This window comes from Camelina sativa, chromosome 14 (assembly GCF_030686135.1).
Source record: "Camelina sativa cultivar CO46 ecotype springtype chromosome 14, ASM3068613v1".
Classification (NCBI taxonomy): Eukaryota; Viridiplantae; Streptophyta; class Magnoliopsida; order Brassicales; family Brassicaceae; genus Camelina; species Camelina sativa.
This window is the reverse complement of record NC_141893.1, coordinates 2,797,185-2,820,968: the sequence shown is the minus strand read 5'-3', so window position 1 is coordinate 2,820,968 and position 23,784 is coordinate 2,797,185. Positions and strand designations below refer to the sequence as shown.

Here is a 23,784-nt window from a genome sequence, read left to right as displayed (position 1 = left end):
ATTACTGTTGAACGAGAACAATTCAGTCCCCAAACTACAATTTGTGCATATTCATTGAAATTTCAAAAGTTAAAAGTAAAAACTCTGTTTTAAAGATAAAATTCTGAATAAGTTACTTTTCTTTATTATTAAAGAGTTACTTATCCAATGAACATTTTCGACTTAATAATCTAAACAATGTGAACTACAAATTATTAAAATTAGCAGAGAAAGTATGGAAAGAAAAGAAAAAAAAACTAGAAGGGCAAACTCTAGCTAAAAAACTCTGGAAAATGTTCGAATTATTAATAACTACGGCAAAAAAAAAGAAACAAATTTAGTCTTTGAAATATTTCTTCCAACGCGGGTGCGTCTTCCAACGCCTCTCGGCCATTTCCTCAATAGGAACACCCCTGGTCTCGGGGAGAAAGAAGACCACAAATAGTCCCATAATAATGTTCATTGCTCCGAAGAAGAAGAACAAGAAAGATCTGAGTCTGCAGAGAGCTGACAAGAAGAACTGACCGATGATGAAAGTGCAGACCATGTTCATCGCCACTGCACAGAAGTAACCTGCATTTCTCACCTCAAGAGGATAGATCTCAGAGGGAACCAGCCATCCCAATGGTCCCCAAGACCACGCAAAACCAGACACATATACGCAGATGAGGATCAATACAATCAGTGGCACGGCATGACCCGTAATAGAACCAACGAGCTTCAAGTGAGCTAAGAGAATGCCTCCAATTGTCATCTGGAGAGAGAATATCAAAATGTAAAAAAGATTGTTATCCAAGTAAAAGTAAGAATATGTTGTATATCATGTCATGTGACACAAGCAAGGTATATAAAAAAAAGAAATTAACCTGTGTAATGGTCATCTGGAGGGCTCCTTCCATTAAAAGACATCTCCTACCAGCATTATCAACCAAGGCAATCGATAAAATGGTAGCGCATGCGTTCACACCGTTGGTGACAACGGTAGAGATGAGAGAAGCGTTGTTACCACTACCCATTGTCTGGAACAAGACTGGAGCGTAGAACATAACCACATTGATTCCGGTGAACTGTTGAAAGAACTGAAGCAGCGTTCCGCACACCAATGGGGGTCTGTTCTCGCGCTTGGAGAAGAGTTCCTTAAAAGGGCTTTTTACTTTTGCTGCAACCTCTGTGGCGCGTTTGATCTCATGAAACTCGAGATCAACGTCTTCAACGCCTCTGATCTTCCTCAGGACTTCCTTGCCTTTTTCATCTTTACCACGCTCGATGAGGCTAGCTGGAGTCTCGTGGATAAAGAAGGATCCTACCAAGAGGATTAAAGCAGGGACAGCAGCACCACCGAGAGAGTATCTCCAGCCGTTCTTCAACGTGGAAGTGAGGTAGTTCACACAACTTGCTGCTAAGATTCCGACGGTGATGAGAAACTGGAACATGACGCTTAGTCCTCCTCTGAATCTCGGCGGAGCAATCTCTGAGATGAACAATGGAACCGTCTGCAAAAGCATTGGTTTCACTTTCAATCAATGTTTGATGCTGATGTAACGGCATATAACAAACAGAGAAAAAAAACCCTAAAAACAGAGGAAATCCTAGAAAAGATCAAAACAAAGGAAAGATGGATATATATAGTGTGATATGGGTTACCTGATTACCGAAACCAATACCACAACCGAGAAGAATACGGCCACCGATCAACATGCCAAGGTTTTGTGCAGACAAGTTGAGGAGAGCACCGGCAAGGAAGAAGATGGAGGCGAGGATGATGGTTGGTTTTCTTCCGAAAGCCCTGGAGAGATAGGAAGCAACAAGACTAGCAAAGATCCCAGCCAAGTAGAGAGAAGAAGTGAACAACTGCAAAAGCTGGTCATCGAATTTGCAGTAGTTGTTCTCGTGTACTCTGTGTTTCTTCTCGTACACGTGTGGGAAAAAATCTATCAAGAATGTGTCCATACTCGTCACACCTCCTGCAAAACCATTATTATTATTAGTTAAATAAACTGATCACTACAAACCTTAAAAATATAAAAAACAAAAGAAGAGAAAAGAAACCTGAGATTCCGATGTCGTAACCAAACATGAGACCACCAACAGCAGCAATCATACAGCAGAGACAGACTTGAAAAGTTGTCTTTGCAGGGTAAACAGTGCCTTCTTCGATATTCATCGAACCAACAGCCATTGTTACTACTGCTAATATAAAAACTCTCTCTCGGTAAAGCTCTCTTCTTTTGATAATCTAATAATGTGAATTAAGGAACGTAAATAAAACTCAATGTGTCTATCGGAGATGCGTTTCTTTTTTAGACAAGTGGTAGGGTTTTTGGATAAACTATGATTTTGCAACTGAATCTTTTTATCGGATTTTTCGACTGACTCGGTCCAGTTTTATCTAAAAGAAAAATGTAGATAATTACTTATAATAATTAATTACTGATATTATCATTTTAAGTAAAATAATAAGAATTCTTGACAATCTTTTTTTCTGATTAAATCTTAGATCCATCTTTAAATGAAATAAACCAATAACTCGATAAATTATAAAATTGTTTTTTTATATAGGTAAAAGATAATGACGTATAAAATATTCCACCGTAGTATCATTGCATATTTTGTTTCAATTATAATTACATAGTGTAACACTTTGCAAGTTTAGGTAAACAATAAGAAATGCGTGTAAATAAGTCAAGTTTATATTATTAATTTTATAATCAGAATAGAAGGAAGGATTACTAAAATTATTCACAGCAATATTTAAAAAATTTGTTCAAAGATATATCCAAAGAAGATAAGTGTTCTGTAAGAGAAACAAATGAAACAGTATTGGATAGAATTTAAAACATGACCAAAAAATTATCCACATGTTAAACAAAACAGAGATTAATGCGTGAAAAAAAAAATTATTTACACCTATATAATCGTAAGGAAGCTTAATACTATTTCTTAAAAACATTTTTTCCTTTTTTTAATCTAATTGGCAGAGACTAGAGAGTATAAGAATCGATTATGGGGTCATTTGTGGATATCATATTCTACGAATTCTGACGTCCAACTTTGAATATGTAATGTGTAATTACAAGTATAAATTGTGTCATATATGAAATTAAAAGATTCGTAAACTAACATATAGTTTAAGAATCTTGAGTTCAGTCTAAATTAGACAGTCTATTAAACAAGTTATCAGAAAATAGATTATATATCATTTCTTGTTATCCACAAGTTTTCCGGCCAACATGGATAAAATTTACACATCGTTATTAGTGAACAAAATGGATCCATGGAAAAACTATAAATAATTAAAAAAAAAACAAGTGACGATAATGCTATTATTGAAATATTAAATAAAGAATATTTATATAGAGCTTCATAATCGGGATCGGGATAAAATTAACCAATTGTTATAAACCCTTCTTGTTGACAAAGTTATCTTCTTATCTACCTATTTTTAACTAAAGACAGTAATTTACTAAAAATTAAACTTTAAATACAAATAGCCAATCGTTATCAGATATAAATTAAACTTTTTAAAAGACAAAATAAATTTTATCTTAATTATCAACAAACAACTTGATGACCAACTAAATCAAATTCCAAAAACAGTAAATCTGAAATTTAGCTAGGAAACTTATACTTTCTATACTGCAGACGCCTGAGTTTGTTGAGTGTTAGAGACAATTGCATCTGAAGAAGATTCTACTCCAGTAGCTTCCTCCTCACTTCTTGCCTCAGATTGTCCCTGTTTTTTTTTTAAAAACACACTTCATCTTTCTTTAAAAAGTACATTTCAGTTCAAGTTCACAGAAAAGCCATTGAAACTAACCTCTGTTTCTAAAACTGTTACTATATCACCACCTGATTGATTCTGAGGAGATTCCAAAAATGGGATTGCAGGTCGCGGTTGACTATCTGATGTATGTTCCAAGCTCTCAGAAGTAAGAGTATAAGTCTGTTCTAAAGGTAACACCATGTCTGGTAACACTGATCTTGGGGAAGTAGCAGATTCGTCTGATGATGTGACGTTAGTTACAATTGAAACTTGAGGTTCAACAAGTTCTTGCATCATCTCTTGTGTTGATTGGCCTCCCTCAAAATTCTCTTCGGATTCTTGATTGGTTCTTCTCTCAGACTCAGAGCGTTCAGGCTCACCAGAGTCGTTACTTATCTTCATCTCATCAGTTGAGTTTTGGATAAGTTCCTGTGATTCCTGTCAAAACGTTGCAAGAAAAAAAAAATTCAAATTCAACATTTTGAGAAAACACATTGAAAAAGCAATCATGTTCCACAAAACTTGACAAGAACAAGAACTATATAACCTCCTCTAGTTTCGAAATAACTTCATTGATGTGAGGAACTTTAGCCTCTTCAGATATATGCAATCCTCTCTCTGAATCCTCAGATCTTCCATTGACATTTGTACCATCAGACAGACCCTCAAACTGTTTGGCTACATGATTTTCTGGAGAGCTTGTTTCATTAAAATCTTGATCAACTTTCTTCATAGGTAACAGTTGAGATTCTGTTGTTCTATCTACAATGCTCTTCTTCTGTATCACCTCAATTTCCTCACCACTAATCTCCTTTCCGGTTTCTGATTCGTTAACAAAGAGTGACTTCTCCTCATCAGAAGAATTATTCCCATCGACTGTAGTGGGAGGTGATCCGATTTCAGAAAACTCAACTTGGAGATCAGATTCCACGGATAACTTGCGACCTTTTCTTGACCTGTAACCAAAATGCTCCATGTATCTTTGCCTTTCCGCTGCTAAGGAGCTCGAAACCGAACCAGTGTTTCTTGGAACTAAACCAACTAGAGGGTTTTCAACACGAAGAAGATCACCATTTCGTTTCCCGGATGCTCCAGAAGAGTCTGCTTGATTTGAGACATCAGAATCCATTTCTCTCTCTCCAGGAGAAAGCAATGAGCTTGAATCACTCATAACGATTTCTGTGCTGTGTTCTGATCCCATATCATTTCCTTCTGCTCTTGTTAGGTCTTTTCCTTTCATTAGAGAATGCTTCTCCCCAACCAATCCATCATTGCTACCTACATGATCATAAACCAAAAACTGTAGAACTTAGAATCATTTATAATCTATAAAGGTAATAACTACAACCGTACAAATCCAAAGTTCTTCGCCTAACAGCAAAATGATGGGAAAGAATGTACCTTGTTGTGTTCTAGGCCAACCATCAATAGATTTGTTTCTCCACGGCTCCCATTTCGAGTCAAGCTGATTTTCCAATGGGAAGACTCTGCGGCAAAAGCTTTCATGGCGGCAGAAGAAGATATCATTAGGGTTGGCTGCAAACTCTTGCTGAAAACTATCCCCTGAGAGGTTAGGCTTCTCCTCTTGTGGATCATAAGGAAGATCAAAGGGGTTTTTTGTTGGTAATAATAACACAGAAGGTGCAGATTCAGGCATTTGAAGCCCATCAATCATGTAGTTTTCTTGATCCAAACCGAAATAGTTTCGTCCAACACAGATTGAAGGAACTTCCATATCCATTAGGCTTCTTCCCTCAGCGGCAACTTTGACTACTCTCCTCATTCTTCTTCTCGTAATCAAATGCTCTAACCTCTTGTTACGTTCCATCTCAGAGTTTCCCAATTCCATCAAATTCTTTTGATCATCCTCTGTCCAAGCTACAACCTTTTTGTCTTCACGGCTAGTTTCCTCTTCATCATCTCCTGATGATGACGAACACTCTATCTCGGTTTCGCCGCCACCGCTCGTTAACCTCTCGGATGGATCCACAACGGAGACGTCACCGGTGGCTGAAGGACATTCTTCGTCAAGGCTAGACTCAAAGGAGAAATCTTCGGACACAAGAAAGGCTCTGTCTTTCTTGAGTTTCTCGAGTTTGGGGATTTCGCCATAGAGAGTTGTTAAAATGACTTTATCTCTCTCATCCTCGCTAGCCTGAGAAGAGTCCCAATCTTTGCCAACCTCTTCAACTTTTCTTCTGGCGTTTCGTCGTACACTTCGTTGGTGCTTTAAGTCCGCCTTCCCTGTTTCTTCCTCAGATGATCTCTTTTGGGAATTAGAAGATAAGTCATCATCATCCGTATTGAAATTCAAAAGCTTGAAACTTGGATGGTTCCGAAGATAAAATGCAGAGCAGGCGATCAATGGAGAAGAGTAAAGCATGAAATAGAAAAGACGAGGAAGGAAAATGTATAAGAGGAAGATAACAGCAGAAACAGCAGAAACAAAGGGGTATTTCGTTACGTATGTATAAATGGTGTTCGTGGAAAATATGAGAATTTTCCAGAACAGAGTTCCGACATCTTTCGCATCAATTCCCATTTTTTTTTTTTAAAAACAGCACTAAATTCTCAGAACCATTGTGAGATAAACAATCCAAAGCATTCTATGGCGGTTTTGTGTTTTTTTTATTCCCCTAAGAATCAAACTGATTGAAAAAGAAAAGTAAAAAATAGAAAGAAGCATAAATTGATCGATAAAGAGAGAGGTCAAGCTTACATTTGAAACCATAACCGTTAGATTTTTGGAGGTCTTTTTTTATTTTTGTTATTGTTGGTTTTTCAGTTTTGATATTTCCAAAGATCTTTGTTCTTTTGACCACCATATTTTTGTAGTTGACCCTATACGTTCATAGATTTTGCATCCTATATATATATTCATATCCCTTCTTTAAAACATTGAGCCATATTCATAAAGCCCACAATTAAATAAGACTGAAAGCTGTGTCATTGCGACCTGGTATTAAGAGTGCTTGTGTATCCTTCACTACTCGTTACAATTTCAAAACCTTCTTATTACACTAGTCTTTGTGTTTCAATCTTAACTGATGCACAAACAATCAACAAAATATATATTCAACCTTTTTCGGTTTTGGCTGGAGAGAACAAATAAAACCAACTCATATTAATCAATGAGAGAAGCCTCCATTCTAAACGATTTTGTAGATAGTATTCGACTCATGATCATAGAGGGTGGTTGTAGTGTGACAAAGAAGAGGATAATACTCTCTATGAAAAACTCTAAAACAAAATGCACATTTTTATCACTTGTTGTTAAGCAAAAAGGAAAGAGAAGACCTCATCAAGAAGAGTAAGAACATGTACTGAAGATTAATCTCATAAGCCACAACTACTTGAAGCAATCTGGAACTACGGAGCTACTCATTCTTCAGCTTCCTCTGACCCTTCATAGCACACCCAAAAAAAAAACAAAATGTACAATAACGTTTCCATATTAACACATCAAATTTCTACTTATACTAACCAGACAACAACAATCAAGCAGAAACATCAAAAGCATCAAATTTTGACCCCCAAAAAAAAAAAAAAAAGCCAATTCCTTTCAAGAACAAGTGAGTAGTCTTCAAGGAAAACACTAACCTTCAGTGTCATCTTCATCCTCCTCTTCCAAGGCATCAACACCGTACCTCGCATTCAAGAACTCAACCGCCGCAGGGGTCAACACAAGCTTATCAGAATTCAAAATGTCAAACAGATTCAACGTCCTCGGCGTCAGCATCCTCAACGTTCCAATGTTCCTACTCGACTTGGCCACATTGTCATCGACATCAATCATCAAAAACATAGCTTTCTCCTTCGGATCCAATCCCCACCTCTTCATCGCTGCTAAGAAATCTTTCGTCTTGGGCTTCTCAAACTTCTCCCCAAATTCCTCCACCACAATCGCACCACCTTCCGCCGAAGCGGCACTCGAAATCGCCGTCGATATCGCCAGCTTCTTCTCCTTCCTGTTGATCTTAATCGACCAATCCTTAGGTCTCGGCCCAAACACCACACCTCCACCTGGACGTAGCGGAGTTCTCTGAGATCCACGCCTCGCGTTACCAGTTTTCTTCTGCGAGTAAGGCTTAATTCCACCACCGCGAACTTCACCTCGAGTCAGCGTCGAAGCAGTACCTCGCCGCTTGTTCTGCAGGTCCGTCACGATGGCTCGGTGAACAACGGAACGCGCGGTATATTCCGGCGCCGTTTTGAGGTCGAGATACGTCTCTCCAACCTTCTCCCCTTCGAATGAGATGATTGGTAGAGTCGCTAGCTGGGAAGCGACAGAGAGTGGCTTCGTTACTCTGCCGGAGCCGAGTTTCGAAACGGAAACGTAGGTTTTAGGGATTTGGTGAGAGGAAGACAGAAACAGAGAAGATGAGAAGAAAGATAGCGAATTTGGAGCTGTTGCAGAGGAAGCCATTGTTGTTCCCTGACCTTGACCTATCCCAACGAAGAAGAAGACTGAAAGTGTTATCCACTCTTTCAAAATGCCTCCCTATCTTGTTTGTGCTTGGTGAGAATTTAGTCTTCTGTTTGGATATAAAGGTATCAATATCCCTATTCCTGTTATGAATAACTCCAGCTGTCTCTACAAGAATGAGTCAACCACGAAAGTCAAAAGCTTCTTGATTACGCAGCAGGTTTTAAAAACCTTTTTGATATACAACGATGATAGCTTACATACATACACCTTTTGAGACAGATACGTGCGCACGTTAGCTAAGACCACCGCGAACAGAACACCACCGTCTCGTCTCGTCTCGTCTCAAAACGCAGCGTAGTACTCATCATGGCTTCGTCGGAGCCACTTGACCTGATTGTTACCGTCGTCTCGGCTAAGCACCTGAAGAACGTCAACTGGCGTAACGGTGACCTGAAACCCTACGTTGTTCTGTACCTTGACCAAGACCAGCGTCTCTCCACCCGTTCAGACGATTCCGCCTCCGTCAAACCGGTGTGGAACGAGCGGATCACTCTTCCTCTCACCCGATCTGTCCACGAATCGGTCCTCAACATCGAGGTTTTTCATTCCAATTCCAATTCTTCGGATCTGGCAAAAACCCTCGTTGGATCGGTTAGGTTTCCTCTAGCTCGCTTGATTGACTCGGACGGGTCGATCATTCCGGAATTGATCAACTCGCTTGAGCTGGTTCGTCCATCGGGTCGACCTCAGGGGAAGATACGCTTGAAGCTCTCGATCAAAGATAGACCAATCCCTCCACCGCAGCAACATCCTCCTCCTCCGCCACGTCCTCAATCACAACCACTAGATTACTATTCTGCCCCTCCAAACAACCATTATTACTCCCCTACCCCTCCCCCTCCTCCTCCCCAAGCTCCGTCTCCGTCTCCTCAGCGTGACTACAGAGAATTCTCGCAGTCACCGTCACCGTCTCCTTACCAGTTCACTGATCACTACTACTCCGGGTACTATTTCCCGCCTCCTCCTCCACGTTCAATGTACGATCGTGCCTCCAACTACGGCATGCCAAGTGGTGGCCCATCTGCTCCAGCCGATGCTTTCTCATCGGCTGATCACAAGCAGCCTCCTTTTGTTATTCCTCCTCGGTATTCTAACTACGCTCCACCGCCGAGTGGGCCATCAGCTCCCGTTGATGCCTTTCCCGTTAACGATTACAAGCCATCACAGGCTCCTCCTGCGGGCTCAAGATTGTCTAGCTACGGAGTGCCTAGTGGCCCATCTGCGCCAGTGGATTACTCTCCTTATGATCACAGGCAGTTTCAGAAGTCGTTGGGTGGATTGAACTTGGATGAAGAGAGAGGTGCTGCTGCTGCAGAAAGGTCTGAGAGCGACTTTGCAACTAGGCCACACTACAGCTATGGCCGTGATTATCGCCGTGAATGTTGAGGATGGAATACGCTGTTGATTTCCATAAGTGTGTGACTTTTTTATATAAGGCTTTACCTATCATCAGATTTACAAGTTCATCTTGGTGTTTCCAAGAAAGAAATGGCTGATAATATGAATTTGATGAAGGATATGATATATGTCTATTATTATGTATGTCTCGTTTGCGAATTGATTGGCTGCATCTTTCTCTTTATTCGGTTTCTGTATGTGTCTGGGGAACAAGACTTATGACACCTTTTGTACCTTTGTACATGTTTCTAATATATCTCTAGTTTCTTCTCTGCTTTCAACTTCTTGAATCAGGTTGGGTTTTTAGAGTTGATGCTCGAATGTGAATTCTCTGTTGATTTGATTGTTTGAACCATGCTCAGATTACGTCTGGTAGTATGCCCTGTCCTATATCATCGTCTTGCAGTTCTGCAGAATTTATATGCAGGCTGGTTTAAGGCTTTGGAATCCATTCCCTGTTTGATGTACCAATGTGTGAGTTTTATTTTCCTACTCTTTTTGTACATCCATCAAATGGCTAAAATGCCTGGAATGTCTCTCTTTTGAGTTGTAATATTGAAACCAATGATCTCCATGTCTCAAAGTAAACTCATTGGGGGACATAGTTGGATTGCTCGTGTCTTAAATTAAGCTCATTACAGTACAGAAAATATGTCCTCTCTGATGGTTTTGGGTAAAATGATATGTATACGGTTGGTGCCTATAACTATTGTGTTCTTGTAACAGAGCATTTTGCTAATGCATTCTTTTCCCTTTTGGCATTTTTGAAACCTGCTATATATATGTCAGTCAATCTCATGCCATTTGCATCTAATCAATGACTTATCATGCAGGAATTATTGTGCTGATCTTGATGGAATGTTTTCACATGTAAAATCAGTCTACATTCTCCAGATTGTGATCTTCTATTTATGTCCTGACACTCCCTGGTTTATTATATGCTTTCTCATATTCTTGTGCCCACCATTAACTTGTTTTTTTCTTCTTTCTTTTTTTCCTCCTTTTTATTGTAGCCTCAGACTCTCATGAAAGGAATCTGCCATCCATAAAGGTAAGTTTATATCGGCCTCTCCTGGAGTCAAATAGATACCTTCTTTTAGATTGTTATGTGCACACATGAGTGCTCACCAAAGAAGAATGATACCAAATGGTTGCTTAACCTTTTTCTTCACTTAAACAAAGGGTTTATTCGCTCTGTGGACCGTAAAGAAAAAAAGGAAAAACCAAACCTAGTCTTCTCTTTTTGCTCTTGGGTGTTAGCAGTCTTTATAAATTGGTAGATCCACTTTAACTACAAGTCTTTATATATATATATATATATAGGGTCTAAAATAATATTGAAGCTACACTTTTTTGTTACTAGTTTATGTGTTTTATGTCTTGAGTGCTTAATCATGGCCTAAGCGTAATGATGTTCTAGATATATACATCATTAGTCATGTCTTTTCCCGTCTTTGCCTGAACTATTAGCTCAAGCATTAATCCCATAAATATCTATCATTATCCTCATATTGGTGTTCACATACCTCTCTCACTCTCTCTCTCTCGATATGTCAGCTACTGGGATAAAACGGCCCAACCAAAACACTAGACCGGTTCAGAAAGATGCTTCGGCCAAGCAAAACGCTATCAAGGGACCTTATGGTAAGAGTCCGGGATGCACAACAAGCTGCGGATTAAGATTACCAAGGAAAACAGAAGTCACGGCAGCAAAATTGATCAAGCATCTTGGATGCAAATTTGCAAAAGGTTTGCGTCTGGTAGCGCTGAGGAAGAAGAAAAGATGTCCACCGTCAAAGGTTTCTTCTTTTTCCGGGAGATCTCAGCCGTCAATCATCATCCCAATAAACAACGACAGTCATAGATCAGAGGCCATAGAAGACTGTATACAGTTCATCAACTCATCATCCTCCTTCACCAGATCAAAATCTACTTCTTAAGTTTTATCATTCATAAACCCTTTGTCTTGGTCGCTCGTTGTTTATTTGCTTATTTGTGAAAAAGTTGCTTATGTAATATCTACATAAACCTATGTGTGTGTAAATGTTTTATGTTTTACATCAGTTTTCATTTTTCCTTCTGCTCGTACTCGATTTACAAATACATAATACTGTCTATAGAGAATGTTACACTACATCAGTTTTATGTTATTAGTAGACGACATATATATTCTAGAAGACTAGAATACATAAATCTTATAAAATTGTTATATCGTTTATGGGAACTACTTTCAGGATTTTACCTACGAGTCTTTTTTTCATTTTATCGATTGTGAAAAGGTAAATTAACGATAGTTTAGTCCAAGAAAGTTAAGAAATAAAGTAAAGCTGCGAATATTATATGAAGGCCACTGATTGGTTTAGCAGCATAACTGTTAGCAGTAACACCTTCAATGAACGGGAGAGGACCTAAGCTAATATGATGTGTGTCGTGTGCGCGTGTGTGATTTGATTAGCTTAAACATTTCATAGCCCCTAAAACGACTAATCCCTTTATATAGTCTTTTTACCCAATTCTAACATAGTAGTATCTTTTAATATGAAATGATTGCGAATTGTAGGTCGTGTTCGATTTGTTTTACAAGAAATGTGGTCTACTAAAAGTTGAAGTTCCCACTATTCGCATGTTTATTTATAGATCATACATACATTTGTTAATGTCCATCCACTAGAAGAAATTCATATATGGAAATCTTGTAGTATCAATCAAAATCAAATCAATTATTAACCTGAGACGAAATTTTTGTCGGCAAGTATTTAACATCGTCAGGGCTTAATTCCAATAACTAGAAGCCCAAAATCGAAAAGCCCAAGTCCATGTACAAAAATATCGACTCGCCAGTCGCCACAGCCACCGGCAATCTTCCCGCCAGCAAAATCGCCATGGATTCCGGCATAGCCTCAACTCAAGCCTAAAAATATATACTCATCACAATTTACATCTCTCCCGGCTGATTTTTAAAACGTATAATTATTAACCTCTCTCTCCCCCTCAGATTTGAAGAACCCTAAATATATAAATAAATAAGAGAGTAAAATTGAAGGATGGAGAATGCTGAACATGGACGGTTACTCACACTCTCAATCTTCCACCTCGGTAATCTCGCTCATCAGATCCTCCCATGTTCTTCCTCGCCTCTTACGCTTTGCGTGTTTCCTAAAAAGGTCCCATCACCTTCCCTTTATCGTCGCCGGTTCTCCTCCTCTTCACATTAGCGGTGGATCTCATCATTCCCCAACTACGCCGATCCTACTCTCTCTCGTTTCGTATTTACGCGCCGTGCTTCAAGCGATCTCGAACTGTTAAGTGTTTGATTAAACTCTCTTCCTAACCCATTTGATTTCTGCGATTCATTCCTATTCAGGTATCAACTTCTCTGTTTATTATTGCACTGTATGCATAACTCCAGTTTCACAATAACGGTAGTGTTAATCTTGGCTGCAGGAACAAGGTATGACTGCTGTGGAACTTGAAGCAGTTGTTTGCCATAACAAACCTGATGAATCAGAGCTGAATGATAATGGTGGTCAAAACGTTCTCTATCAACTTGTAGATCAAAAGAGTTCCGAACGTAGATGGTTAAGTGAAAGGTAATAATACTAATATACAGCTGGTTCAGTCTTATGGTCTAATGTTTTTGTTGTGGTTCTATTAAAGGAATAGTGAACTGAAGTTTCTTTGATTCTTGCTGAAAGGTTTCTCAGGTGGAGACGAAGATATCTTCCGGTTGATGGAGATAACAGGCGTGACCACGGATCAGTGAAACAGTCAGGACCTCTTGTGTCTGGAGCAGCTTACTGCATCTCTTCCTGCAGCATGATTATATTGAACAAAATTGTTCTCTCCAGCTATAATTTCAACGCAGGAATCTCTTTGATGTTATATCAAGTAAGACCCCATTAGCTTTATTCCTTGTGGCTTCGTGATGATTTGAAACAAAAACTATATATATATATATATAGTTTGGTGATTTCCTTATACGTTTATTTCAGAACTTAATCAGCTGTGTGGTGGTAGCTGTGCTAGATATCTCTGGAATGGTTTCTGTGGAAAAATTTAACTGGAAGTTAATCAGAGTTTGGATGCCTGTCAATGTTATCTTTGTGGGCATGCTTCTTTCGGGTATGTACAGGTAAGATTTCGAACATCAGGGGAAAGGACTACTGTACTTGGTGAAAATTTTAAAAGTAAGAATGTGTGGTGTTTGAGACCAATGCAACATTACATTTCCTTTTTCTAGTTTGAAGTACATAAACGTCGCTATGGTGACTATTCTGAAGAATGCGACGAATATTATTACAGCAATAGGGGAGGTTTACATGTTCCGAAAAAGGCAGAACAACAAGGTTTGGGCTGCAATGTTCATGATGGTAAGATATATGTACATCTTGCATCCAGTTAGGTTCTGTATGCAGTCCTTCTCTAGTATCAAGGTGAAACCAACTAAGAATTTGCAATACAGATCATTTCTGCAATCAGCGGAGGTATCACGGATCTCACGTTCGATGCAGTAGGGTACTCGTGGCAGCTTGCCAACTGCTTCCTAACTGCAAGTTATTCAGTGAGTTCACGCTTATGAAACCAGTAATTGGATCTTGATGCATCTCTCTCTCTCTCTCTCTCTCTCCCTCATTTTCCATAATGATCTTTAAATTGTTTATTACAGCTCACTCTTCGTCGAGTCATGGACAAAGCAAAGCAGTCAACAAAGTCTGGCTCTCTTAATGAGGTGTCAATGGTGTTGCTGAATAATCTCTTGTCACTTCCTTTTGGCATCATCTTAATCATCTTACTGGGCGAATGGAGATACGTAATAAGCACGTAAGAGCTATTTAAACAGAGTGACACTTGTCCAGTGTATAGTTATTCTGTCAATTTAGTAATAGACTTGGCTGTTTCTTTATCTCACTTAAAAATATCTGAATCCCATTGACAATGACTTAAACTAGTTGTGTATATGCTATATGTGTTCATAACAACACTTGAGACCGCAAATGGGAAGATATACATAAGTAGATGATCTCACAGGAACTAAATAGGGGCAGATGAAAAAAGTGATATCTTCTGAAGGTAAGATGTTCATGGTGTTTTAACTCTCTGGTAGGGATGTGACAAAAGATGCAATGTTTTGGGTAGTGGCAACAGCAAGCGGCTTCCTTGGTTTGGCCATTAGCTTTACTTCGATGTGGTTCTTGCATCAAACAGGACCCACAACTTACAGGTATTTCTCTCTTTCTGGCCAAATAAACAACATCTGATTGGATTTTTAAAATTTTCATGTTTAATGTTAGACATTCTTCCTATTATGTGGCAGTCTGGTTGGTTCGTTAAACAAGGTTCCAATATCACTAGCTGGTCTTGTACTCTTCAATGTCCCTCTCAGTCTCCCAAATTTGTTCAGCATACTGTTTGGTAAGTAACACACTCATAGGGTCGCATCATATACCATGCAAGATGAATGAATTTGTGTATCTGATGGTGGTATGTATGCACTTTGGTTTTGCAGGTTTATTTGCTGGAGTCGTCTTTGCCAGAGCTAAGATGTCATAAACCGTATTCCCAAGCCAGAGTGGGATTTTTCAAGAGGCTGAAGTAATAAGCACAAAATCAGGCAACAAACTTGAGAGTTGAGAGGTTTCTCAATCTGCAGCTGATAGTTTTTCAACTTGTAATACATTCTTTTTTTGAATACAAGATAGAATATATATATATATATATATATATATATATATGTAGTAATATAGATATGAAGTCAAAATTGGATTTTTGCAAATTTTAATATGCCTTGACAAAATAAGCTATAAAATAGGCGGGAGAGGATTAATCATTTGAATGATTGATTAGATAGTCTTTGCTTGAAATGTTTAATGGGTTTATGCCTTATGATTATTCTGACGTGCCTCGGTCTAGTAAAAAGATTAGACTTAAATGAATAAAATCTCTTTGCACAAAAAAAAGAGAATGAATAAAATCTATGCATACAACTTCTTGATTGCAATGATGCAAGTACTCTACTGAAATCAAAGGTTAACTATACCGTGAAAAGCTATCGTCGATCGTGTACTCTGGTGTAGAAAAGTCCAAAGGTGTAAGAAAATAACTGCAGCATTAATTTCACAGCCTTCAACATCATCAGCCTTTCACAGCCTTCCACATCATCTATCAGGAAAAAGTTGACAAGAAGAGTATTATAATGAGTTCACGTGAGAATATGCAGATCCGCGTGAATCCCAAAAGCTTATTATGGGGGCGATAGACACGTACAAAGCCCACTTGATACTGAGTGATGAAACAAAGGAAAGTCAAAGAGAGACGTACGTACGTGTCCCTCTTTTCGGGGGGGGGGGGGGGGTTCACGTTACTCTTTCTGTGTTTTTTTTCCTCACGATCCGTTGTGTTATGTAGAGAGATCTAAAGAAACGTATGGATCGAGATGGATTTTTGGTTTCTCGCAAAATCTACGCATATTTCTCTAACTCCCACCTCTTTTGTTGCTTTTAATGCTCTTTATACTTTCTAAATCCAGGGTTAACAAAATTAAAATAATAAACCATTTAAGCAACTGCGTATAATTTAATTTTGTGAGACATTTTGTATAATTTCACACTGCATGTCGACAATCATGTACAGGGGACGAATGACACGCAGAATAAAAAGATGGTTTCAAACTTGTAGACAGATAGAAGTGGACAATTTCAGTTTATAAATCATCCAGCAAAATGCTATACACAAACCTTGCCACATGCCCACATCCTCTCTGAATAAAGGATGAGATCTAGCTTTTGTTTTTAAAGAAACTAATTGACACATGGTTCTGTTCACGAAAAGAATCCAAGTCTGTGACGAGTAAGATAAAACTAAAGTCAAAACTCGAAATATGTACGCGTTATATAAACAAAAGTTTTTTGTTTACAAAACAAAAAAGTTGCCATAATGCCACATGACATGAGTTTGTATAGGCAAAAAAAAACACACTGTACATTACACAAATTGTTGTGTGACTCAGTTTTCATGTGGTGTTCTGTTGCGGTGGAGCGTCAAGAGGGAAACACGTTTCATCACCACCGGTGTTCCAGAGGAAATGAGCATAATTGGCGGAGTAGACAGAGTTGGTTGGATCGGCGGAGATTGCTTCTAAGTACGTTTCCTCTGCTCTCCAAATATCGTTCCTTGCTCTCCACAGAAACGTCGCATATTTGTTCAGCGCCTCCGCGTCTGCTGGCTCTGCTTTTGCTGCTCTCTTGAAATATTTTTCCGCTCTGTTTTCACCCAACCGATAACCAAAAAAGAAGCCACGTTAGAATATGGACAAAGATCCAGCACATTTGTGGTTTTGTTCACTAGAGTATAAGGATAAGATATGGATTTGAACAAGGCCAAAAGGGTAAGTGAGAAAACGTAAGTGAATTGGGTTTTGGTCATAGAATGTGACAGATGTACCAAATGAGAAAATTGTCTAAAATGGAACCGCTACTGAATTAGTCATAGTCCATAGCTAACATGTCAAAACATTGTCTGGTCACCAAAAATATCTACAAGGTTAAAACAGTATTTTACCAGTTGGCCCAATTTTAGTGAATTATTTTACCTAAACAACAACATTGGTTGGTGAAAGGAGTAATGTAACAGACTAAAGTCTAACAGTGATCTAAAACTCAAGCTTCAAAATTCCACCACAAACTACACTATCAAGTATCAACCAAGATTTTTATTTAATTTGTTGGAACCCTACCCCAAAAATAAAAATAAAGAAGACTCAAGCTAAAAGACAAACTCTTTGGGAAAGAAAACAACAATCAATCCCTAGTGTGTGACACATTTTATATTATTCCCTATTTTATACTGAAAATGGGAAATGTAGAGATATTCACTTACTAGTTGTATTCTTCCTCTAAGTGGTAAAGAGAACTGGTTCACTCAATTAAAAAGCCAATCCTATTGGTTCTTATGGTGAGATTATGACCATTTTCTTAGCTTAAAATATCTATGGCTCCCTATCTCCCAATATAATATCTACTTATCTATCATTCCATGACTGTTAGTTTCAACTTGCAGCCAATCAAACCCAAGATTTGGATGCAAGACTCCAACCTAACACCAAAACGAATCTAAATTCTCTAATCCTAGTCTAATTAAAGAACAAAATCAAAGATAAATATACATTTAACAACATGATTAGTAAAATTATCATATAATGGTCAGATGTTTAATTACCTGTCGTAGTCATGGATGATTAAGTAGAGAAACTGTGCGTAATTAGCAAGAAGGAGAACGTTCTCAGGCTCTTGAGACAACCCCGTTTGGTAAAGAAGCTCCGTCTTGAAGTAATCCATGGACTCCTCTGCTTCTAACCGAGCCTCCACGGGAGAAACCATCCCCTTCATCGTCTCGTGATCCAACGCTTCCATTTTCTCCGTTTCCTCCAAAATAGAGTTCCACAGTTTAATCTCTTCTTGCCCTGACACAGATACATCCGAGTCCGCACTCGTTGCACCGAGAGATGAAGATGATAACTGAGATTTCCTGAACTGATCAGATCCATCCCCCTCTGTTCCGCTTTGTACCGGCGGTGGGATGTTGTTCCCACCGCCGCCACCTACGAAAGATGTTTTTCCGTAGGGAGATGAAACAGAGAATGTTTTCACCATGGAAGAATCAAACTTGTTCTGGTTTGTCTCCTGAATCTCACCAACCTCCGTCGTCTCGAAGCTAAAAGAGACAGTGGTCATCGGAGGACTAACCGATGCGGCTAAAGCAGAGTTGCTCTCAATAGAGTAAACCGTGAAATTTGCGAGGAGGATCATAACAGAGACCATCAAAGTAGGAGTAGCAGAGAAGACTTGTTGAAACAACCAAACGAACGATGCTTGCATCTCTTTTCTCACACGTTGGAGGATCCCTTGTAAATCCTCAAAGAGAAGAAGCTCTCTCATGTGTAACGTGAAGCTCTGAAGCTCTCTAATCATAAACACCATGGAAGAGAAAGCTTTCTTGACAGAGCAACAAGCTGAGTCGCCGACTTGTTTGATAAGTCCTTCTTCCATCTGTAGCTTTCTCTTAATGACCCGAAGAGAAAGAGGAAGCTCAACGCTGTTTGCTTTCCTCTCGATGCTTGACATTTGCACCATCTCTGGCCATGGCTGTTCCATTGAATCTGATGATCTGAAATGATCATGGCCACCTAGGAGGTCAATGCTCGTACTATGTGATTCGTTGTTGTCATCCTCCTCGTTAGAGACTTGGAATTTGAGAGCAAGCTCTTGCATCTTTCTCGAAAACTCCTCCTCAGAAAACGGATCGACGTCTGCGCTAAAAGCTCTGCGGATCAACTGAGTTTTATTAGTCGTTGAAGGAGTGCCGAAGAAGAGAGGAGAAGAAGAAGAAGAAGAAGAAGGATGCATCACGGAACGACAGGAGAGAGAGCGTCCGTCGTTTGCGATGCTGCGTCGTCTTGAAACGGCAGAGGAGGAGGAGGAAGCTAGGGTTTGAGAAAGGGAAGATGAATGATGAACAATGGGATGAGCTACCCATTGATGAAAGGTTGAGGTTGTTGCTACTTTCACTCCCATTTTGTATATAAATATGGACTCCTTAGTTTCTTCTTCAGCCAAACGAAAAAAAAGAAAAGACAGAAACAGAGCAAAAAATTCCTGCATAATTTAAAAAAGATGAATCCAGTGAGTCAAAACAGAGGATTACAAGATCAGTTGTTAAGAAACGTAAAAGGGGGAAATAATGATAATAAGTTGTTAAAGAAACATGCACAGTCACGGGAATGAATCATTTATAAACCCCATAAAAAACGGATCGGAGAAAAACTGAATCAAGCAATGAAACTTCGATATCATATAACTTACAAGAAGAAAACTGAATAGAGGGAGAGAGAGGGGGAGAAGCTGAACAGACTCACTCTATTAAAATGAATGAGAAGAGGATTTTTTTTTTGTCCGAGATTTTTCTCGGATGGAAGAAGAAACGAACAAAAAGTTTCTCGGGATAAAAAGGTTTTAGAGTGGATGGAGCACGAGGCATTGAGCTGCCTTTATACAAACGCGATCAAGATTTATCTCAAAAGGAAGACTGAAACAAAAATAATAAAAAATAAAGGTAACAAGTGAAAGAAATGAGTGTGACATGGCAGCATTCACAGAAAATAAGTGAGAAAAAACAGGGATAGATCCAACGGTTGTAAATGTGCCAACTTGATCTGACAAATTTGAAAAACAAATGGAAAGTATATTTACATTAGACGACATGTAAAGGTACACGTGTAATTTGCGTGAACTTATTTTAAAAATTTAATTTAAGTGTAAAAAGGAGTCTGAAAATATAAACAGGCTGGCAATTAGAAGGGTAGGCGAAAAGAAAGTGGGGTCCCCGTGTCCATGTCATCTGGGAACTGACTTTTTCCTTCTTCTTTTCTTTTTTTTTTTCTTATTGTTAAAACTTTAAAAGGGTTCAAATGAAATTAAACTCGATTTACACAATCCGTGTTTAATGTTGACAAAACTCTCAGAAAAAAAAGCCCAACATTATTATAGTAACGTAGGATATACACCTTTGAAAACTCAAACCATTACATGAAATGCACTGAACGAGAGATTGAAACGTCAAAAGTTACAAACACATGGTTTCTTTGTAAAATGTCAATAATACGGTTGCTTTAGTCATGTGGTTAATACAATAATACTCACACTAAATAAGTTATATATCATCACCATATAATGCTAAGTAAAGTAAGAGCACACATGCATGTACGTACTATCGGGTTGGAGTCGGAAAAGGAAAATGAATATTCATTAATTAATGAAGTTTTTATGTCTTAAAACTAGTGTGTGCGTGCGTCACGTCTGGAGAAATACAAAATAAAAGATATTATAGTTAAGCGATTTAGTTTTGTTACAAGAACCACAAAAACTGTTCAGATCTTTTTACATATTTGGTGGATCGATTTTAAAATGATAGTCCGACATGTGCTATATCATATTAGTCTGAATAGTACTGTTTTCTTAAGTTTCTCAATCGAAGATGAGTAAAACAATATACTCACGTCCAAAATAATTAATGTCTTATTTTTCCAGTTAACATGTTGCTATTGACCAAACTTCCGTTGTCAGCACTGTTCCATAACAGTGAAGTATATTTACATGGCATAAAAACACATCGAAGAAAGATCTTCTATTCTTGCAAAGTATATAATATCGATTATTTTATTCTGGTAGGAAACACTTCGCGACGTTCGCGTAGATGGATATCTGCATGCATGTAAAAATTATATCAAATTAATTAAGAAGAAGCGACAAATAAGTTAAAGCCTTTGATATATATTCGTTCAATCAAAATACTTGATGTTGGAACGTAGCAATTGAATTGGAGAGGGTAAGGAAGCGACGGTGGAGAAGGAATGAGAAGTGACCGGAGAATGGTGATAGATGACAGGTACGTAGGCACCAAGTTGACAGAAGTTGACGTCGTTGGAGAAAGAAAGCAACGTCTAAAGAGAGTGATGGTGGTGACGGTATTTACGTCGTCCACTATTGCTGATATCGTATTAACGACTGATATTTTTTTAAATTTTTTCTTTTGTTAGATTCAGTTTCCACTGCGTATTTAATAGGCTTATGTCCTTGTCATATCAATGTGCTTCTATCGTATCAAGAACTTTTTTGATAGTATAATAATTCCATTAGGTTATTAAATACCATGCTTCTTCTTTTTTAATACTAGTATTCTTTAATAATGCATATGTGCGGTGTAATATAGTCCCATGTTTAATTTTGCTTTGCATTAGATTCGCAGAGCCACCACGTGTGAAGTTTCTGCTGGTTTGAGTATCATTGTATATGCTATAGTGAGAGTAGCGTTTTAACCTTTGAGTTTTACGCACGTGCAAATTTATATATGTCTTTCTTTTTTTTGTAATGATACTGGTATTTTTTTAAGTAGAGAGGCAATTGAGTGAATAATAACTTAATTTGTCCACATAACTTATTTTGATGTTTTCATATATCATTGATATCTTCTACTATGTTTATTGATTAGTTTTATTTATTTTGAATTTTATGTTAAATTATATTCAAAAAAAAAATAAATGTTTTACAACTTTGGAATAAATTGTGTGCTTAAAACATTTTGTTTGTAGAGACTAAAAAACTTTAGTAGAATCTAGCTTCAAACCACGCATGCAGAAGGATACCTTCTTTGTCCAGCATGGTACTTAACCTGTTTCGAATATTTTTATCAATCAGCTTCACCATCACCTCCTCAGTTGAGTTTGGCTCGCCATGGCGCCTGTTGTTTCTCTCCCTCCAAATAGAATGAATGGTATTTTGGAAAATATAGCCCAGAATGAAGCTCGTCTTTTTGTCCAGGTAATTAGTAGAATCAACACTTGCCGCCAGTCGTTTGTGCACTTGTTTTTGAGAAGCCCTTTAACCAGCAATTCCCAGACTTTCTGTGAGAAGGGTCAGAGAAAGAACAAGTGCTCCCTTGTTTCTAAGGGAGGGTTACAGAGAACACAACTTGATGGAGCGTTTGTGTTCCATTTAATCATGCAGTCCCCAGTTGCAAGTTTATTCTTAACCATCAACCAAGTGATAAAAGCATACTTCGGAGTTGCTTGGGAGAACCAAATTGCTTTAGCTTCCACCATCTTTGGAGGCTCTTCATGGACGTGGAACCATGTGTCTTTTGTGCAAAACTGTTTGTGATATGTATTACTCTTGCGTTTCCACAAGGAGACATCCGGCTTATCTTGGATACGAGTAAGTTGTTTTCTGTGAAGTTCCTCTTGAATCAGACAGAGAAGGTTATCTCGATATCCTCTCCTTCTAGGCATGTCCATTGCTTCAGCTAATGTACTGCTTAGGGGTAATCCCATTGCTATGCAGCCTCGATCCCCCACCTTCTCATAAAGACAACCCAAAGAACTCCATTTATCGAACCAGAAAGATGTGGTTTCACCATTGTTGACTTCCACGCAGTGTAATTGTTTTGCTAGATCTCGATATTTCAGTAGTTTCTTCCATATCCAGGAACCAGCTGCGACATTGTCTTTTTCAGACTAGAAAGAGCCACTGCGGATGAGGTACCGGTGAACCCAGTTAACCTATAGCGAGCTTTTAACAGAGAGAATTCGCCAGATCAGTTTTAAGACACTCACAGTGTTTGCCTCATGCAAAGAGCGGAGTCCCAAACCTCCTTCAGATTTTGGAAGACAGACTTCTGACCATGCAACCTTGGCCTTCTTAGTATTTAAAGAAGAACCCGACCATAAGAAAGCAGAGCACAACTGATCCAATTCTCGAATACAAGCTTTGGAAAGCCTAAATGCAGAAATCCAAAAATTTATGAGGCCAAAAACAACCGATCTAAGCAGTTGTAGCCGTCCCACAAATAAAAGAGTTCTTGCAGTCCAGGAACTGATTTTTGAGCGTATTTTTTCTAGAAGAGGAAGGTAGTCTGCAAGCGTTTATTGATTAGTTTTCAGTTTCTATTGTTACGTCAAATGGCATGTATAGTCCCTATAATTATATATAGACCGTTTGTAAAACATTAGTTGACTGTTTTTCGTATATGAATTAGAAAATAGCCCTATATAGGAGCCTTTTTGTAAACTATACGTAACTTTCCAAATCAGCCGACCAAACTTCTCCTAGTCGTCTCTGGATCGGTGGCCTGAAGTCGCGGACCCTACTTAATCTTATTAGGATATTCACAATCTCAATTAGACCCATGATTTTATTGTAATAGATAAAAGTAAAACTGATAGCATAATAAGCAAAGGTTGTTGTCGGAAAAAGGTATAAGCTAAGGTTTTCATATTTTAAAGATAACAATTTTAGAAAAGATGGGTACACATCCTATAAACAATTCATAGAACGAAATTTATAGCTGATGGGCGATTCGACAATCAAAAATGGAGTTATGAGAGACAACTGCAAGATTTAAAGGCTAAATGTCTAAAATATTGAGAAGGTAAATAAAACAAATAGAAAATGATAAAATGAACCATGTGATCTTAACAGTTGTTCATCGATTGCACTTTACATAATACGATGTCGGCACAAATGTTAGTTAAGTGTAGCATATTTGTTTTCGTCGTCTACTATAATTAGTCCTTTTGTTTTTGTCTTCAACATATTTATATATGTAC

At 38.3% G+C, this 23,784-nt stretch overlaps 7 protein-coding genes and 1 pseudogene across 10 annotated transcripts; 3 read left to right on the top strand and 5 right to left on the bottom strand.

Annotated features, from left to right (window-relative positions):
• Nucleotides 1-101: 101 nt before the first annotated feature.
• Nucleotides 102-2,305, bottom strand: LOC104739302 (sugar transport protein 2-like). Its single transcript, XM_010459603.2, has 4 exons — nucleotides 2,029-2,305; nucleotides 1,624-1,943; nucleotides 846-1,472; nucleotides 102-733 (listed from the first exon to the last, which is right to left on the bottom strand). The coding sequence occupies exons 1-4, from the start codon at nucleotides 2,156-2,158 to the stop codon at nucleotides 317-319; spliced, it is 1,494 nt and encodes a 497-aa protein (XP_010457905.2). The 5' UTR covers nucleotides 2,159-2,305; the 3' UTR covers nucleotides 102-316.
• A 1,133-nt stretch (nucleotides 2,306-3,438) lies between these two features.
• LOC104739301 (uncharacterized) lies at nucleotides 3,439-7,140 on the bottom strand. Its single transcript, XM_010459602.2, has 4 exons — nucleotides 5,144-7,140; nucleotides 4,290-5,020; nucleotides 3,797-4,180; nucleotides 3,439-3,712 (listed from the first exon to the last, which is right to left on the bottom strand). Exons 1-4 carry the CDS (start codon nucleotides 6,282-6,284, stop codon nucleotides 3,611-3,613), a joined length of 2,358 nt encoding a protein of 785 aa, XP_010457904.1. The 5' UTR covers nucleotides 6,285-7,140; the 3' UTR covers nucleotides 3,439-3,610.
• Nucleotides 6,867-9,855, bottom strand: LOC104739298 (large ribosomal subunit protein uL4c). The gene is made up of 2 exons (XM_010459599.3): nucleotides 7,343-9,855; nucleotides 6,867-7,146 (listed from the first exon to the last, which is right to left on the bottom strand). Exons 1-2 carry the CDS (start codon nucleotides 8,166-8,168, stop codon nucleotides 7,124-7,126), a joined length of 849 nt encoding a protein of 282 aa, XP_010457901.1. The 5' UTR covers nucleotides 8,169-9,855; the 3' UTR covers nucleotides 6,867-7,123.
• On the top strand, nucleotides 8,538-9,910 carry LOC104739300 (uncharacterized). Its single transcript, XM_010459601.3, has one exon. The coding sequence runs from the start codon at nucleotides 8,538-8,540 to the stop codon at nucleotides 9,615-9,617; it is 1,080 nt and encodes a 359-aa protein (XP_010457903.1). The 3' UTR covers nucleotides 9,618-9,910.
• A 729-nt stretch (nucleotides 9,911-10,639) lies between these two features.
• On the top strand, nucleotides 10,640-11,707 carry LOC104739297 (josephin-like protein; annotated as a pseudogene). Its single transcript, XR_015579948.1, has 2 exons — nucleotides 10,640-10,680; nucleotides 11,187-11,707. The product of XR_015579948.1 is annotated as a josephin-like protein (transcript).
• Nucleotides 11,708-12,445: 738 nt separating this feature from the next.
• Nucleotides 12,446-15,423, top strand: LOC104739296 (GDP-mannose transporter GONST2-like). Of its 2 annotated transcripts, none has more exons than XM_010459596.3 (10): nucleotides 12,446-12,993; nucleotides 13,074-13,219; nucleotides 13,325-13,517; nucleotides 13,622-13,761; nucleotides 13,870-13,999; nucleotides 14,092-14,190; nucleotides 14,296-14,450; nucleotides 14,734-14,850; nucleotides 14,944-15,041; nucleotides 15,136-15,423. In XM_010459596.3, exons 2-10 carry the CDS (start codon nucleotides 13,083-13,085, stop codon nucleotides 15,177-15,179), a joined length of 1,113 nt encoding a protein of 370 aa, XP_010457898.2. In that variant the 5' UTR covers nucleotides 12,446-12,993; nucleotides 13,074-13,082; the 3' UTR covers nucleotides 15,180-15,423. The 2 variants fall into 2 exon arrangements, with proteins under 2 accessions (XP_010457898.2, XP_010457899.2); XM_010459597.3 differs by having other exon boundaries at nucleotides 12,500-12,930.
• Nucleotides 15,424-16,489: 1,066 nt separating this feature from the next.
• Nucleotides 16,490-19,838, bottom strand: LOC104739295 (uncharacterized). 2 transcript variants are annotated; one of them, XM_087484177.1, is made up of 3 exons: nucleotides 19,487-19,838; nucleotides 17,844-19,279; nucleotides 16,490-16,888 (listed from the first exon to the last, which is right to left on the bottom strand). In XM_087484177.1, exons 2-3 carry the CDS (start codon nucleotides 19,196-19,198, stop codon nucleotides 16,639-16,641), a joined length of 1,605 nt encoding a protein of 534 aa, XP_087340303.1. In that variant the 5' UTR covers nucleotides 19,199-19,279; nucleotides 19,487-19,838; the 3' UTR covers nucleotides 16,490-16,638. The 2 variants fall into 2 exon arrangements, with proteins under 2 accessions (XP_087340303.1, XP_087340304.1); XM_087484178.1 differs by having other exon boundaries at nucleotides 19,540-19,763.
• Nucleotides 19,839-22,095: 2,257 nt separating this feature from the next.
• On the bottom strand, nucleotides 22,096-23,365 carry LOC147927781 (uncharacterized). Its single transcript, XM_087484665.1, has 3 exons — nucleotides 23,274-23,365; nucleotides 22,792-22,954; nucleotides 22,096-22,692 (listed from the first exon to the last, which is right to left on the bottom strand). Exons 1-3 carry the CDS (start codon nucleotides 23,363-23,365, stop codon nucleotides 22,096-22,098), a joined length of 852 nt encoding a protein of 283 aa, XP_087340791.1.
• Nucleotides 23,366-23,784: the final 419 nt, after the last annotated feature.

Bases quoted from the DNA above. Each gene is read 5' to 3' on its own strand.
- LOC104739302 (XM_010459603.2), bottom strand. From the start codon at position 2,158: ATGGCTGTTGGTTCGATGAATATCGAAGAAGGCACTGTTTACCCTGCA. The intron at 1,944-2,028 runs GTTTCTTTTCTC...ATGGTTTTGCAG, and splicing joins TTACGACATCGGAATCTCAG to GAGGTGTGACGAGTATGGAC. The intron at 1,473-1,623 runs GTAACCCATATC...ATGCTTTTGCAG, and splicing joins GTATTGGTTTCGGTAATCAG to ACGGTTCCATTGTTCATCTC.
- LOC104739301 (XM_010459602.2), bottom strand. From the start codon at position 6,284: ATGGGAATTGATGCGAAAGATGTCGGAACTCTGTTCTGGAAAATTCTC. The intron at 4,181-4,289 runs GTTATATAGTTC...ACGTTTTGACAG, and splicing joins TTATTTCGAAACTAGAGGAG to GAATCACAGGAACTTATCCA. The intron at 3,713-3,796 runs GTTAGTTTCAAT...AAAAAAAAACAG, and splicing joins TAACAGTTTTAGAAACAGAG to GGACAATCTGAGGCAAGAAG.
- LOC104739298 (XM_010459599.3), bottom strand. From the start codon at position 8,168: ATGGCTTCCTCTGCAACAGCTCCAAATTCGCTATCTTTCTTCTCATCT. The intron at 7,147-7,342 runs GTTAGTGTTTTC...TGTGCTATGAAG, and splicing joins GGATGAAGATGACACTGAAG to GGTCAGAGGAAGCTGAAGAA.
- LOC104739300 (XM_010459601.3), top strand. From the start codon at position 8,538: ATGGCTTCGTCGGAGCCACTTGACCTGATTGTTACCGTCGTCTCGGCT.
- LOC104739296 (XM_010459596.3), top strand. From the start codon at position 13,083: ATGACTGCTGTGGAACTTGAAGCAGTTGTTTGCCATAACAAACCTGAT. The intron at 13,518-13,621 runs GTAAGACCCCAT...CGTTTATTTCAG, and splicing joins TCTCTTTGATGTTATATCAA to AACTTAATCAGCTGTGTGGT. The intron at 14,000-14,091 runs GTAAGATATATG...TTTGCAATACAG, and splicing joins GGGCTGCAATGTTCATGATG to ATCATTTCTGCAATCAGCGG.
- LOC104739295 (XM_087484177.1), bottom strand. From the start codon at position 19,198: ATGGGAGTGAAAGTAGCAACAACCTCAACCTTTCATCAATGGGTAGCT. The intron at 16,889-17,843 runs GTAATTAAACAT...GGGTGAAAACAG, and splicing joins ATCATCCATGACTACGACAG to AGCGGAAAAATATTTCAAGA.
- LOC147927781 (XM_087484665.1), bottom strand. From the start codon at position 23,365: ATGGGTCTAATTGAGATTGTGAATATCCTAATAAGATTAAGTAGGGTC. The intron at 22,955-23,273 runs GTCGGCTGATTT...TTCTGCATTTAG, and splicing joins AGACGACTAGGAGAAGTTTG to GCTTTCCAAAGCTTGTATTC. The intron at 22,693-22,791 runs GTGAGTGTCTTA...GGCTCTTTCTAG, and splicing joins CTTTGCATGAGGCAAACACT to TCTGAAAAAGACAATGTCGC.